This window comes from Peromyscus maniculatus, chromosome 13 (genome assembly GCF_049852395.1).
Source record: "Peromyscus maniculatus bairdii isolate BWxNUB_F1_BW_parent chromosome 13, HU_Pman_BW_mat_3.1, whole genome shotgun sequence".
Taxonomy (NCBI): Eukaryota; Metazoa; Chordata; class Mammalia; order Rodentia; family Cricetidae; genus Peromyscus; species Peromyscus maniculatus.
Genome location: NC_134864.1, coordinates 3,343,731 through 3,358,335, shown reverse-complemented (window position 1 = coordinate 3,358,335; position 14,605 = coordinate 3,343,731). Strand labels below are relative to the sequence as shown.

Here is a 14,605-nt window from a genome sequence, read left to right as displayed (position 1 = left end):
TTTTTCCATAAAGAAAACAAATTCCATTCAGAGTTTCTTCAATGCATATCTTCTTCTCTGAATTAGATTTGTCCTGCCAGAAGCAGGCATGTCTGACTGTCATGAAAAGCCTTAGGTTATTAAGCATATTAAATGCCATATTCTGTAGGTCTTTGAAGTGTTTGAAGATTATCTATCTATCTAAATATATCTCAGTATGATCTTCAAAACATAACTAACATGACTATAAGTTTGATAGTTATGGGTAACTATTTGCCTGTAGTCCTTAATTATGTTAAATATTTTGTAAAGATAACTTTCAAGGGGGCTGGAGAGATGGCTCAGAAGTTAAGAGGTCCTGAGTTCAATTCCCAGCAACCACATGGTGGCTTACAACCATCTGTAATGAGGTCTGGTGCCCTCTTCTGGCCTGAAGGGACACATGCAAGCAGAACACTGTATACATAAATAAATAAATCTTTAAAAAAAAAGATAACTTTCAAGGACTAGAAATTTACATTACATTGTTAAATGAGCTGCATAGGTACAATATCTTGAACAAGAGTAGAAACACATGTACAGTATGTTCTAACAAAAATAACCTGAAATTGGCATCAATATACAAAAATCCATACCAGTGTAAAATATTTAAGGCTAGTGGTTGCTTTTTCAGTTTAAAAGTAGATTCAATAATCTATCTGTTTATCCTATCATTTCTATATCATATCTCACCTTTTTCCTTTAGAAATAGATCTTTGAATTTAACTCCTTTGTTTAGCTTTTGTTCTGACTATGACCAATGACAACTTGTAACCAACCCCCATTAAATGATAATAAATATCCATAACCCATCTTTTGGCAATGTAGATATTATTCTCTAGCCTAATTTCTGTTATTTGATGGCTCTTGTAATCTTTGTGGTAACCTTGAGAAAATCAGGATAATTGCTACTTCTTGACTGGAGTATTCTCTAAAACTGGATCATCTCAGTCAGCGACCATAAAGATGTTCTGGATGCTGGATTGCCTGGGCCATCCTGTTTTTATTGGTGTCTTGTTCTGAAAATACATAAACTTTTATCCTTTTTTGTTTATTTGTTTGTTTGTTTGTTTGTTTGAGTCAGGGTTTCTCTGTACAGTTTTTGGAGCCTGTCCTTAAACTCACACTGTAGACCAGGATGGCTGAAAATATATTAACTTTTAGAGGTAATATACAAACATGGGATATATGGTGTGCACAAGTCAGTAAAAGATGATGTTTTTGTTTCATGTTTGAGCAGGTGAAATACAGATCACATGTCTTGTAGTTCATTTGGTTTGATTTTGTTTTTAATGTCTGTAGCCAGGATTTCAGGGGTTCTTCCCCAATCAAACCTGATTTTCTTTAACCTGGAATGAATCCATAGCTTCTTATCTCCTGTGGAAATAAAAGTAGAAGGAAGGAGGTACAAGGATTTCAAATGTTCCCTGTAATTGAGCATCAAGACACCAAGGGTAATATTGTGTGAGTGCATGTTCTGATTGCTGATACTGTAAAAGCTGGAATGAAACAGAGCCCAGAGCCACACAGCTTCTGGTTGTTAGCAGCAAACCAGTGTGTGGCTCTTTTAAGAGACGGTTCCAAATAGCTGAGCAGAAAGCTTTTCTAAGAGGTACAGCAGTTCAGTATGATAATTACACATTTGCCCTAGGGCGGCTCTCCTGGGGAAAGCTAACTGAAAGTCCCTCTGAGGTTGAAAGTGAAGCTTCAGAGATGCTTGTTTGAACTAACTTGAGTTGTTACATTCAGGGGAGCTGCAACAAATTTGGAACTCCTCATATTTGGAACTGTTTGTCTAAAAGTCATTATGACTTGGACTGCTAAAAGGGATTGAAGGGCAACTGACAATCCAGGATCTGATCTTGTGCTGTCAGTGGAACTTTTAAGACTCTTATTAGGACTGACTTTTTTGAGCTTTTGCAAACTTCAGAAATGAAATAGTTTTGAGTTCACCTATAATTTTAACTGTGATGACTCACGATTCATGTACTCTCTGTCTTGTTAAAAGAAAATGTAAATAGTTTTGTTAAGAGATCATTTTTGAGTGTTTGCTAAAGTTTATAAAATGTAAATAGTCCTATAGAGAGTTTGATTTTGAATTTAAGTTTGTAAGAATTGTAAATATGTATAGTACTATTCATGCTAGACTTATGTTAACCTGTTGATATTGATGAACCATGTTTTGGTGAAGCTAAGGGAGTCTTTAGGATTGATACAGTTGCATCAGAAGTTTTTTGTTTTATTTGATGTGTTTGCATTAAGGGTTTATTGATTTAAAAAAGGGCTTGGTGCAACTAAGGCTGTTTATACATCTTAGACCCATTTAAAAAGGACATTCCATCTTGGTCATCCTCTATTCCTTTACTGGGTTGTGTGACAGCCATAGGGATGTGGTTGTTCCAGCTACTTGTAAGCTCTTAGTAGGGACCTGAGTCAGAGCTAAGTTAAGCTCTGTACTTTCCCCTGCCAGAGGCTGGTAGTCAGAGATGGGTAAAGTCCTTGCTAGCTGCCAACCTAAGACAGAGTATGCTTGATGGAAAATGTATCTCCATGACGGGTAAGGCTGATTAAAGAAGGATGACCTAAGGCAGGCACAGTCTATCTGTGGGGTCTTAGGGTCCCTTTAAAATATTAAGAAGTGGGAGCTGTAGAGACTCACAGAGGTTTTCTAGTGAGAACTTACTCAGTGTCTGAGAATCTGAGCCTGCTTTACACAGCAGAGCTGCAGAAGGGGATGATTTGACCACAGGTATGGTTACCAGGTATTTGGAAGGCTATACACTTGACTGAGTGGTGTGCTTTGATCTAGCAAAGGGGAGTTCTTTTGTCCTACCCCTTGGCATTGTTATAAAAAGCCCCTTTGAAGAGGCAGAAGGGGGTGCTGGGTTTTGATCCAGGTCCCCCTAAAGCTATCCTGTGTTTCTGTCTTCTCTTTGCTATTTTCTATCTATCTTATCCCTTTCTCATCCTCATAGGAACCCTTTAATAGGTGGGAGCAGGCCTCCCACACATGTCCTGCTTCCTCTGAGTCTGGTTGGCAAGTCCTCACTCTGCTCTTCTCCTTCCCAGCATCTTCCTAGTCTGGCTCTCCCACCCAATCTCTTTCTGCCCAGCTATTGGCCAGTCAGTTCTTTATTAACTCTTGAGAGTAATACAATTTCAGTGTACAGAAGGATTATTCCACAGCAAGATAGAATACTTTCTACCCCAGTTCCCATCCAAACACACATGATTCACAGAGCATTGAACGGTTTTCATCAGATTGCCAACCATAGCCATAGTTGAGCTCCTGCCTCTTGACCTGACTGGCTGGAGCTGCCTCTATCCTCCTCTGGGCAGCAGCAATCTTTCAAAGTTTGTGTTTCTTAGTTGTGGGAGATGCACAGTACAAGGGTTTGGAACAGTGCGGGGAAGATCCTGGCAGGCTCCCAAACACTGCAACCCTGGATGCTTCCCTATATACTACACTTCTGAATCTTTGTAAGGTTTATCTCTTTTTTTAAAAGATTTATTTTTTTAATTATGTATACAGCATTCCACCTGCTTGTGTGCTTGCAGGACAGAAGAGGACATCAGATCTCATTATAGATGGTTGTGAGCCACCATGTGGGTGCTGGAAATTGAACAAAGGACCTCTGGAAGAACAGCCAGTGCTTTCAACCTATGAGCCCAAGGTTTATCTCTTAACAGCTGGAATACCTATGACTTACAAGGTACTCAAAATATACAGAATTCTTGTTCATCAGATTCAAAGAAAACATGGTTACCATACAGAGGACTGTAATAATCTGGCAGAATACAGACAGGCTGTGTGTGTGTGTGTGTGTGTGTGTGTGTGTGTGTGTGTGTGTGTGTGTGTTTGAGACAGGGTCCCCCTATGGTGATATTTTATTTGTACTGAAATATGATTTTATTTGTATGTTAATAAATAAAGTTCCCTGGGGGTCAGAGCTAATAGCAAGCCATAGCAGAGCTGGGCGTTGGTGGTGCATGCCTTTAATCCCAGCTCTTTAGAAGAACTAGTAGAAGAATAGTTAAATGCTCAGCATATTGAGAATCAACCATCCCCTGGAATTCTTCTGTATTTGTTATTAAAAAGAAATCTGAGGCCAAGCGGTGGTGGCACACACCTTTAATCCCAGCACTCAGGAGGCAGAGCCAGGTGGATCTCTGTGAGTTCGAGGCCAGCCTGGACTACCAAGTGAGTCCCAGGAGAGGCGCAAAGCTACACAGAGAAACCTTGTCTTGAAAAACCAAAAAAAAAAAAAAAAAAAAAGAAAGAAATATGGTAAATAAGGTAATTCAGCCAATATATTCTCTACAGTCTGGAATTCCTTTGCCTACTCTGTTACCAAAAGGATGGCTTCTCATAGTTATTGATTTAAAAGACTGTTTCTTTTCAATACCCTTACAAGAAAAAGACAGAGAAAGATTTGCTTTCACAGTGCCTACTTATAATAATTCTCAACCGATTAAAAGATTTCAATGGAGGGTCCTCCCACAGGGAATGTTGAATAGCCCAACTCTGTGCCAATATTTTGTACAACAGCCATTGGAAGTGATACGTAAAAAATTTCCTAAATCTATGATTTATCATTATATGGATGATATTTTACTAGCTGACTCAAATGCAGATACTTTAGAAAGAATGTTAGAAGAAGTAAAGAAAGTTTTGCCTTGCTGGGGATTACAAATTACTCCTGAAAAGATACAAAGAGGAGATTCTATTAATTATTTAGGATATAAAATAGAGCTACAAAAACTTAGACCCCAAAAGGTGCAAATTAGGAGAGATCGACTACAGACACTTAATGACTTTCAAAGATTATTTGGAGACATTTCTCATCTACGAACTATTGTTGGGGTAAAAAATTATGAACTGAATAATTTGTTCAAAACCTTAGAAGGTGACAAGGACTTAAATAGTCCAAGAGAATTATCACCTGAAGCTGAGAAAGAATTGGCCTTGGTAGAAAAGAAAGTACATGAAGGGCACATGGATCGTATTGATCCAAAGCTGGATTGCATTTTGGTTATTTTACCTTCTAGGCATTCTCCTACAGGAATATTAATGCAGAGGGAAGATATTATATTGGAATGGATTTTTTAGCAAATAAACCAAATAAAAAATTTAAAACTTATGTGGAAAAAATCTCTGACTTGATTTGGAAAGGAAAATTGAGACTTTGTCAGTTAGCAGGACTAGACCCAGCAGAAACTGTCATACCTTTAACTAAAGAGGACATTGAAAAATTATGGACAGAAAGTGAACCTTGGCAAAGAGCTTGCAGTAAATTTTTTGGGAGAAATTAACAGCAAATATCCCAAAAGCAATAGAATTGATCTTATAAAGAGAGCTGATTGGATCTTGCCTTGAATTGTATGGGAAAATATCATATCTGGAGTTTGTACATTTTATACAGATGCCAACAAACAAGGAAAGGCAGTTTACAAATCAGAAATTTTAAGTAAGTGGTTCAAAGTCCTTATAATTCAGTTCGAAAATCGGAACTCTATGCTATTCTGTTGGTATTAATGGATTTTTCAGAACCTCTCAACATAGTAACTGACTCTCAGTTATGCTGAAAGAGTGGTATTACATATTGAGACTGTAGAATTTATCCTTGATGCTTCAGAATTAACTTCACTATTTATTCAATTACAAGATACAATCAGGAAAAGGAGTCATCCTTTATATTTAACTCACATTCGATTCCATACTGGTCTGCCAGGCCCTCTAGCACAAGGCAATGATGAGATTGATAAAATATTGATAGGAAGTGTGCTGGAGGCCTCAGAATTTCATAAAAAACATCACGTCAATAGTAAAGGTTTAAAAAAGGATTTTTCCATAACCTGGCAACAAGCCAAAGAAATAGTAAAGAAATGTCCTACTTGTTCCTTCTGCAATCAAAGGCCATTACCAGCAGGATGTAACCTAAAGGGTACTTAGAGAGGAATGAAATCTGGCAGATAGACGTGTTTCCCTTTGCAGAATTTGGAAAATTGAAATATGTACACCACACCATCGATACTTATTCAGGATTCCAATGGGCAACTGCTTTGAGTTCTGAAAAAAGCTGATTCTGTAATCACTCATTTGCTAGAAGTTATGGCCATCATGGGTATACCTGCACAAATCAAAACTGACAATGCTCCATCATACGTCTCTGTTAAAATGAAACAGCTTTTTGCTTACTACAAATATAAAGCATATTACAGGTATACTACATAATCCTACAGGTCAAGCAGTTATAGAAAGATCAAACAGAACTCTAAAGGATATGCTAAATAAACAGAAAGGGGTAACAAAAACCCCCAGAAATAGACTGCATAATGTTCTATTAACTTTGAGTTTTCTCAATGCCAAATTAAAAGGAACAACAGCTGCAAAGAGACATTGGATAATAGAAAAAGCTACAGAATTAAATCAGCCTATATACTTTAAGGATGTGCTGACCTCAGAATGGAAATCAGGATATGTGTTACGTTGGGGAAGAGGTTTTGCTTTTGTTTCTACAGGAGAAGATAAGCTGTGGGTACCATCAAAATTGATAAAGGTTTGATTTGAACAAGACCTCTTAATTAGAGGAGGTGATAGTTCATCAACCAGCATGAACATCCAATTTAAACTAACTTATACCAGTAACACATGCCTTTTCATTTAATCAGATAATAACTTGCCAAAAAGGAACCTCCCCAAAATTAGTCTTGGGGAAAGGTTTTTGTTTTTGTCTTTTCGGAGAATGAAGGTTAAGGAATCTGAAGAACACTGGACAAATGAGACAACTGAAGAAAAGGGACAAATCATCTATCCCAGGAAACAGAGTGAAATGGCCTATTGGTATATCTTCTAAAAAATTTTATAAGTCTTCCTAAATGTTTGTTTCTGCTCTTCTCTAAAGACATTTAACACTATTGGTCTTCTTGTAGTCCAAGTTCAATTAAAATTTAAAGCTGACTTTGGAGTTGGAGAATGGCTCTCTCCTTTTTTAAACTCAAGCATGTTGTTAAAAGGAAAATGCAAACTCCCTGTATCATGCCAGAAGAAAAGAGCTGTCTTCTGCTATGGGGCAGGAGAAAAAACAAATTAATTAAGGGACTAGTCTATTACTAATCTCAACTCTTTGATTCTATTCTGATTCTTTAAACTTTTCTTAAAGTGTGAATTTTGTATCAAAATTTACAAGATTAATATATATATATATATATATACATTTTAAACTTTGTTAAGATATAAATGGTTATATAGAGTACTAACTAATTCTAGAAAAACAGCTTCAAATAGCTGCATATATATGTCTTTGTGTTCGAGTCTCATATCAGTTTTCTGCAGGAAATCACGGCCAGGACTAACATCAACTGAAGTCTCCAGGAAGAAGATGGGGTCCCACAACAACAACAACAATTCCATGTGGACAATAATAATATCACTAAGCTGACAAACATCATCTACAGATCAACTTTGGACTACAAACTGCTCAGAGAAATTTTGAGATGACTAGCTGAGGTGATCCAGTCTCAAAGACTACTTGAATAAGGACTTGAGATAAACCCTGAACTTTGGCATTATACACAGACTGGATAATGAAGGATATAGTTACCTTTCCTAGAATTTGACAATTAACCTAAAATTTTTCTTTTCAGGATAAAGATACCTTCGCCCATATCCAGCAGGAAGCAATTTTAAGAATACGATGTCCACATTCCCAAAGAGGTGGTGTGGGGTGGGTGGTTTTTTTGGTCTTTTAATGGGTTTTGGGTCTGGGATAATTTTCATTGTTTAGGGGAGTTGGTTACAAGTTGTTGTCAAGAGTTAGGAAAAGGGCTAAGCAAAGGAGATTAGATTTAAGGCTCTTGTTTAAAGAAAGAAAGAAAGAAAGAAAGAAAGAAAGAAAGAAAGAAAGAAAGAAAGAGAGAGAGAGAGAGAGAGAGAGAGAGAGGGAGGGAGGGAGGGAGGGAGGGAGGGAGGGAGGGAGGGAGGGAGGGAGGAAGGAAGGAAGGAAGGAAGGAAGGAAGGAAGGAAAGAAAAAGACAATTACTAGTTTTAAATATTTTACATTGGATTGGATTGTTTTATATTATATACAAATTATATATATATTGAAATTGATATTGTTAGAAAATGCTATATGTATATTTCTAATTGTACTTATACCGTTCATTTAACAATGTAATGCAATTTTCTGATCCTTGAATGTTATTATTACCAACTATTAGGATATAAAGAAATGAAAGTTAGTAGTTAGACATTATAATAGAACCTTTAGTAATATTAGTATGTTTTCAAGATTGAGCAGATATATTTTAAATAGACAGGTCATCTTCAAACCCTTCAGAGATCTAAGAATATGGCATTTAAAATGTTTTAATAACTTAGAAATTTTTTCTTTTTGTTATGACTATGAGACATGTCAGCTCCAGGCAGTACCAATCTACTTCAGAGAGAATATGGGCATTGAAGAAACTGCATATGGAGCTAATTTTCACTGTGGCAAAAGTTAGCCACTGGACAACAAAGTATCCTCAAATCAACTGCTGACAAACAGGACAGACAGGACATGAAACAAAGGACTACCAATTCTTGCTAAAACAAGTGTGGTTATGGCTTTATCAAAAGGCATCTTCTGAGGCCAGGACAATACGGAACCATCCCTGAAGTGGCCTTCAAAATCCAGAAAAGGTACAGTGCCCTTTTCTTCGAAGGCAGCTGAACAGGCGGTGGGCCGATGGCTTCTGATGTGCAGTGGAACAGCAGCTGAAACAGTTATTCTTGAAGAGTAACTAAACTCACACCTCTCAATAGTAGACTGGCATTTAATAGAAGGATATGGAGAAGAACAGGATGCTGAGATGAAGCCACACACACACACTATTGGGGAAAATTATAAAGGCCACTCCACGTAGTTAAAAGGAAGATTTATTTAGTGGATGACTTACAAATGAAGGAATGGATAGGTTGTGGGGGTCTGGGGAAGGTGTATCGCAATCCAGCGGTGTTCTCTGGAGCTCTGCACAGTCAATCTCCACCGTCCAGGGTCCAGGCACAGAGAGCGTGCCCAGAGAGAGAGCTCGCCCATCCCGCTCTCGGGTTTTCAGCACCTCCCCTCGCCCCGCCTCGTAGGCGTGACAGTTGCCAGAGTCTCAATGGGGGTTGGAACTTCCAGATCCAAGCTGGAATGGCTACCCACTACAACACACACACACACACATACACACACACACACACACACACACACACACACACACACACACACACACACATAGCCAAGAAGAATGGACAGCTGAATTCAAAAAACATCAACAATTTCCAGAATTTAAAATCCTGAATCATAACAGGACACTAGTGGAATTCAGGTGTTTCTAGTACATGGACTGCTCTCACCCAATGTGAGGTCAAACTATTGACCTTGTGTACATCCTATTTCACAAATGAGTCTGTCAGATACGCTAAGCCTATAGGCTAAAGATGATGCCCCGACACTGTGGAGAAACCTCAGGTGACTGTCCAGGCAGCTGGCTGTTTCTGTCAACTCACAATTTTTTTGGAAGCTGCTTGCATGCACTTCCTGTTTTTATTTTTTAATTAGGTAATATTATTTTTCTTCTTGGATCTCTGAGGAAGTTGAAGATTAGTTAGTTATAGTTGAAGATTAGTTAGGATAGAAATTGAATTAGGCACATTTTGGACTTACCAAAATAGAATAGATAGTGGAATTATTTTCTCTGAATTTGTCAAATACAAATGGACTAGACATTGTTTAGGTATTTATTACTTGTATATATTGTATATAGTTATTGTACTTTTGTATATATTTTTTCTTATGTTATAACTTTTTCCTTTTTTCTTTTTATTAAAATAGAAAAGGGGAAATATGGTGATATTTTATTTGTACTGAAATGTGATTTTATTTGTATGTTAATAAATAAAGTTCCCTGGGGGTCAGAGCTAATAGCAAGCCATAGCAGAGCTGGGCACTGGTGGTGCATGCCTTTAATCCCAGCTCTTGGGAGGCAGAGCTAGGTGGATCTCTGTGTGTTCAAGGATACAGCCAGCATGGAGACACACGCCTTTAATCTCAATACCAACCATAGAAGACCTGGAGGTCTGTGCAGACAGGCAGTGATGAGGAGGTCATGTGTTTGGGTTTACAACCAATGAGAAGGCAGAACAGAAAGTCTATATAAAGACAAACACACAGGAAGTAGGTCTCTTGGCTGAAGAGGCTAGCTGCAGAGTGAAGGGTAAGGCTCTTAGCTCTGACCTCTTGGGCTTTCATCTTTGCCTTGGCTCTGTGTTTCTTATTGAATAAGATGGTTACTTCTACACCCCCCTATTATGTAGCTCTGAATGTGCCAGGAGTTGCTATATAAACCAGGCTGGATTGACCTCACAGGGATCTACCTGCCTCTTCCTCCTGGGTGCTGGAATTAAAGGCATGCACTAACAGGCATTGTGGACAGGCTGTATTTGAACAGAAATCAGGAGAAATTCACTTTGCACTAAGGTAGGACTATACATGTACACTGTTGTCCAATCCATGCAGCAGTCAATTCTCTTTAGCCTACAACTTTCTGGTAGATATTACATATTAATAGCTGCATATCGATTACCAGGGGCTGTAATAAAGATACATGTCTGGTGAGATGACTTAGAAGTTGAGAACACTGGCTGATCTACAAGAGGCCAGGTTTGATGCTTAACACCCACACAACAATATAGCAGTTCACAGCTACCTCCAATTCCAGTTCTAGAATCCAACACCCTCATTTGACTTCCTCAGGCACCAGGCACAAATGTGGTGCACAGGCATATACAAAACACCTATACATACAAAGCAAACAAGTGTCAATCACATCTGATACAGCTACAATCAGGGCTTCTCCTTGTTGATTAGTTTTTGCAGACTGTGGACTGCAGAACAGAATGGAGTTGCAACAGGGATAATAAATACTATATCCTCCCGTATTTACAAGCAGCACTACATTCCCTGGACTGTGCTGGGATACTGCTTTCCAATATTTGTCCCCTGACAAACTTCAGTGACCACCATGCCTTCTGCTTGGTCTTTTGGAAACAGTCTCTGTCATTTCATAGTGAAGAAATCATCTCAACTAACTGCTGTATCTACACTGATCATACATCTAGGAACCAGGGAAATGATTGCTGGGTGGTTCTGGAGATCCAGTGGACTCACTGTGACAGGGACATTACCTGACCTCTTCATGGCCTCCTATCTCAAGAGATAGTGAGGGAGCCTTGGGTTCCCAAATATCAGCATCAGCTCAGATGCTGTGCCCAACATCCTCTGAAAGAGCCATACGTTCCTTTCCTTGGCAGGAAACAATGTGAACAGATGTCCTGAGATTCCTTTGAGGGAAGAACTGTGAGCCATGGTGTATACACATGCAAGGTTCCTTCTATTGAGAAACAGGTCTCATTCATTTGATGGGCTCTGAGTCCCATTTAGAACTGTCTGAAGTTGGAAAGTGTAAAAAGGATCTAGACTTTACATTGGGATAGTGGACTTCCACCATGTGTCCATCTGATTCCCCCCTTTGATGATATATATGAAAAGTAGCCTACAGGCTGCTCCGCTGTCCTGACTGTAGGAATATCCTATCCTATTAGCTTTCTCCACAGACACCTACAGATAAGGTCTCCAGCTGTCTCTCTAAGGAAATTACTTTATCTGGCTCCAACAGCTATGTGCTTCCACCTGGTCTGTTATTCTGGGACCTAATGTTTCCATTGCTACTGTGGAAGTCAGGACTGTGCCATGGTCCTACCATTATTCCATTCTACAGACAGCAGCCACTGATGGGCTGCTCCACGATGCTCAGGGCCACAGCAGTGTGTCCCTAGTCACCTCATGAAGTTCATGCCTCTGAGTGGCCCTGAGAAGCACAGTCATTTCTAGTACTAGAGGGTGAAGCTATCTCACCATTACAATTAGGTTTGTACCTCTTAGTCTGCTGTCATGGTTCCAGCTGCTTACTTCCACTTCATTAATATGCTCTGAATTATGCTGAACCTGCAGGAGCCACCAGGAGACAGCCTGGAATCACTACCCTGGCCATCACCAGGTTGATTAGGTTGTACAGCACAGAGGAACATTTAAGTATCAATAACTCTGTTAGGCAGTTTAGTATTTCAGCTTTCTTTATTCGGTCCACCCCAAACACAACCTTCTTGCTGAGCTTGCCATTCCTCTGGTGTGTAGCCCCTCTCACACCTTCCAGCCACACCCAGGGCTTGTCCACTTGAGCCATCCTGGGAGGCCTCACATAGTCTTCATTCAAGCAAGACAGGGGAGAGTGTTGGCTCTTCCTTCCAAGACACAGCAAAGGGATTCTTTCATAGGCAAGTAGGTTCAGGGGAAACAAGTTCAAGCCCCTACCCATATCTATTTCAATACCCCCTGTCAGGACCCTGACTTTGGCAAGAGACTTCCAGAACTTAGAATCCAGCCTTTGCTGGAGATCTGTCTTTCTGATATAAGGGCCTGGAACAAGCCTTTGCTGCTGTCTGAAAATACAGCTGCAGGATTGGGTGTCTCTTTCCTAACACTTGGGATTCTGCAGCTAAGCCTGCCAGTAGCTTCTATCAATTTATTAGCACAAAGTACCAATAGCCAGCAAACCCAGCATTCTTAGAGTTGCCTTTTTCCCATCCAGTTGTGAATATGCCACTTTGCCTGTCGCTCACACAGTCGTTAGTGCCTTTCTACAGGCTAAAATTGGGTCCCTGTGCTGGTATTGCACCTGAGGGCCTGTTGATATTCCACCAATCACCTTTTGGTTGGACAGTGACCCAACTCTAGAATCCCACCCTAGGCTTGTTTCTAGGACCATTGTCTTCTGGGACCATCATCTTCTAGGACTATCATCTTCTAGGACCATCATCTAGGATGAGTCTCCTAGAGAAATATCCAAAGATGGGGTCTTTTTATGAGTCTTATTTGGTGAGTTGTTTGCTCTTGAATCAGGTTCTTACTTTATAACCCAGAGTAGCTTAAACTCACTATGTAGCCCAGGCTGGCATCACACTTGCAGCTATCCTTCTGCCTCAGCTTTCCAAGGGCTGGGATTACAGGAGTGTGTCACCACATGAGTTGGAGTCTTAGAAGCTTGTGGTTTATTATAAAGTGCTCTCAGGAGTAGGGACAAGGGAAGCAACATATGTGTGTGTGAGAGAGCTAAATCAGTTGGACTTGGGGAGCAGAGAGCAGCAATTTATCACACCCTTGGTTCTAGCTAGAGGCAGGGGGATGGACCACAAGGCCGAATGTGACCCAGAGAATCCTCTGGGGATGACAGAGTCGGTAGAGAGCACTCACTGCTGTGGGTGGGAAGACCTGGCCAGAAAAGGACAAGGGGCCAGGCCACCAGCAGCATCGGGGACGTCAGTCAACTGTTTTCATTTGTGTCCTGAATAGCAAACACTTCCTTGAAAGTCTTCTCAAACTCAGACTCCAGTCTAAGTCCCATTTGGCCAAAGTTAACGTCCTAGAAAACAAATATCAAAGGCAGGAATGATGGTGATCATTATCAGTGAGAGAAATATCTCTTCCTTCTCGGCACTTCTACCCTCTGAATCTGTTCACCCCTGGTCCAATCACATGTAAGGAAACTTAGACTTTGGTATTTCTAAGAATTGTGCCTGTGTAAGGTAAGAAGCAGAAACTTCTCAGCTGGGAGATGACTCAGTGGGTCAATGTTTGTCACACAAGTGTGAGGGCCTGAGTTCGGGTCCCCAAATCCATGGAAAGCTGCACATGGTAGCACACATCTGTAATCCCAGCACTCCACGGTGGTGACCAACAGGTTGCCTTTTCTCAAAAAAGGTGAAATGTGAAGAACACCCATGGTTGCCCTCTAACTTGATCCTCATGTATACTATGACACACATGCTTTTACATTCACATGAACATGCACACACTTATGTATACTATGGCATACAGGCATTTGCATTCACACTTGAACATAAACACACTCATCTGTACTATGACACACATGTTTCTGCATTCACACATGAACATTCACATATTCAAGTACACACACACACACACACACACACACACACACACACACACACACACACATATTTAAGCTAGGAGCTTGACAGATGGCTTGGTGGTTAAGAGTATGTACTATTCTTGCAGAAGACCCAAGTTCAATTCTCAGCATTCATGGCAAGTAGCTGTAACATCAGCTTTGGAGTATCTAACACCTTTGGCCTTTACAGGTACCTACTGTCACAAGTACATACCCTGTGCCTTAACACACACACACACACACACACACACACACACACACACACACACACATACACACTTCTTTCTAGATAGGATTTTGCCATGTAGCACACTTCCTGACACTTGTTCTGTAGACCAGGATGGCCTCAGATTCCAAGATCTGCCTTTCTCTGCCTGCTGTGTGCTAGGATTAAAATACTGTGCTACCATACCCAGATTAAACATAGACATATTATAAAAATCAATTAATAGAAATAAATTCTCATGTGTGTATACAAAGGATGGCTTAACTTTCCTCTGCATGGTCAGTAGACAGGGGATGAAATGAG

The 14,605-nt window shown here is 39.9% G+C and overlaps 1 protein-coding gene across 14 annotated transcripts in view; it reads right to left on the bottom strand.

The window, feature by feature from the left end:
- Positions 1–12,168: 12,168 nt before the first annotated feature.
- The window catches only part of LOC102915384 (nuclear body protein SP140-like protein), a 49,542-nt gene continuing 47,105 nt past the window's right edge, over positions 12,169–14,605 (bottom strand). For 13 of the 14 annotated variants that reach the window (XM_042259726.2, XM_042259728.2, XM_076549473.1 and 10 more), the window contains one exon: positions 12,169–13,527. In XM_042259726.2, the coding sequence (XP_042115660.1) occupies positions 13,520–13,527 (8 nt within the window). In that variant the 3' untranslated portion in view covers positions 12,169–13,519. The remainder of the gene's footprint in view (positions 13,528–14,605) is intronic. The other variant, XR_006062852.2, reaches the window with a different exon arrangement.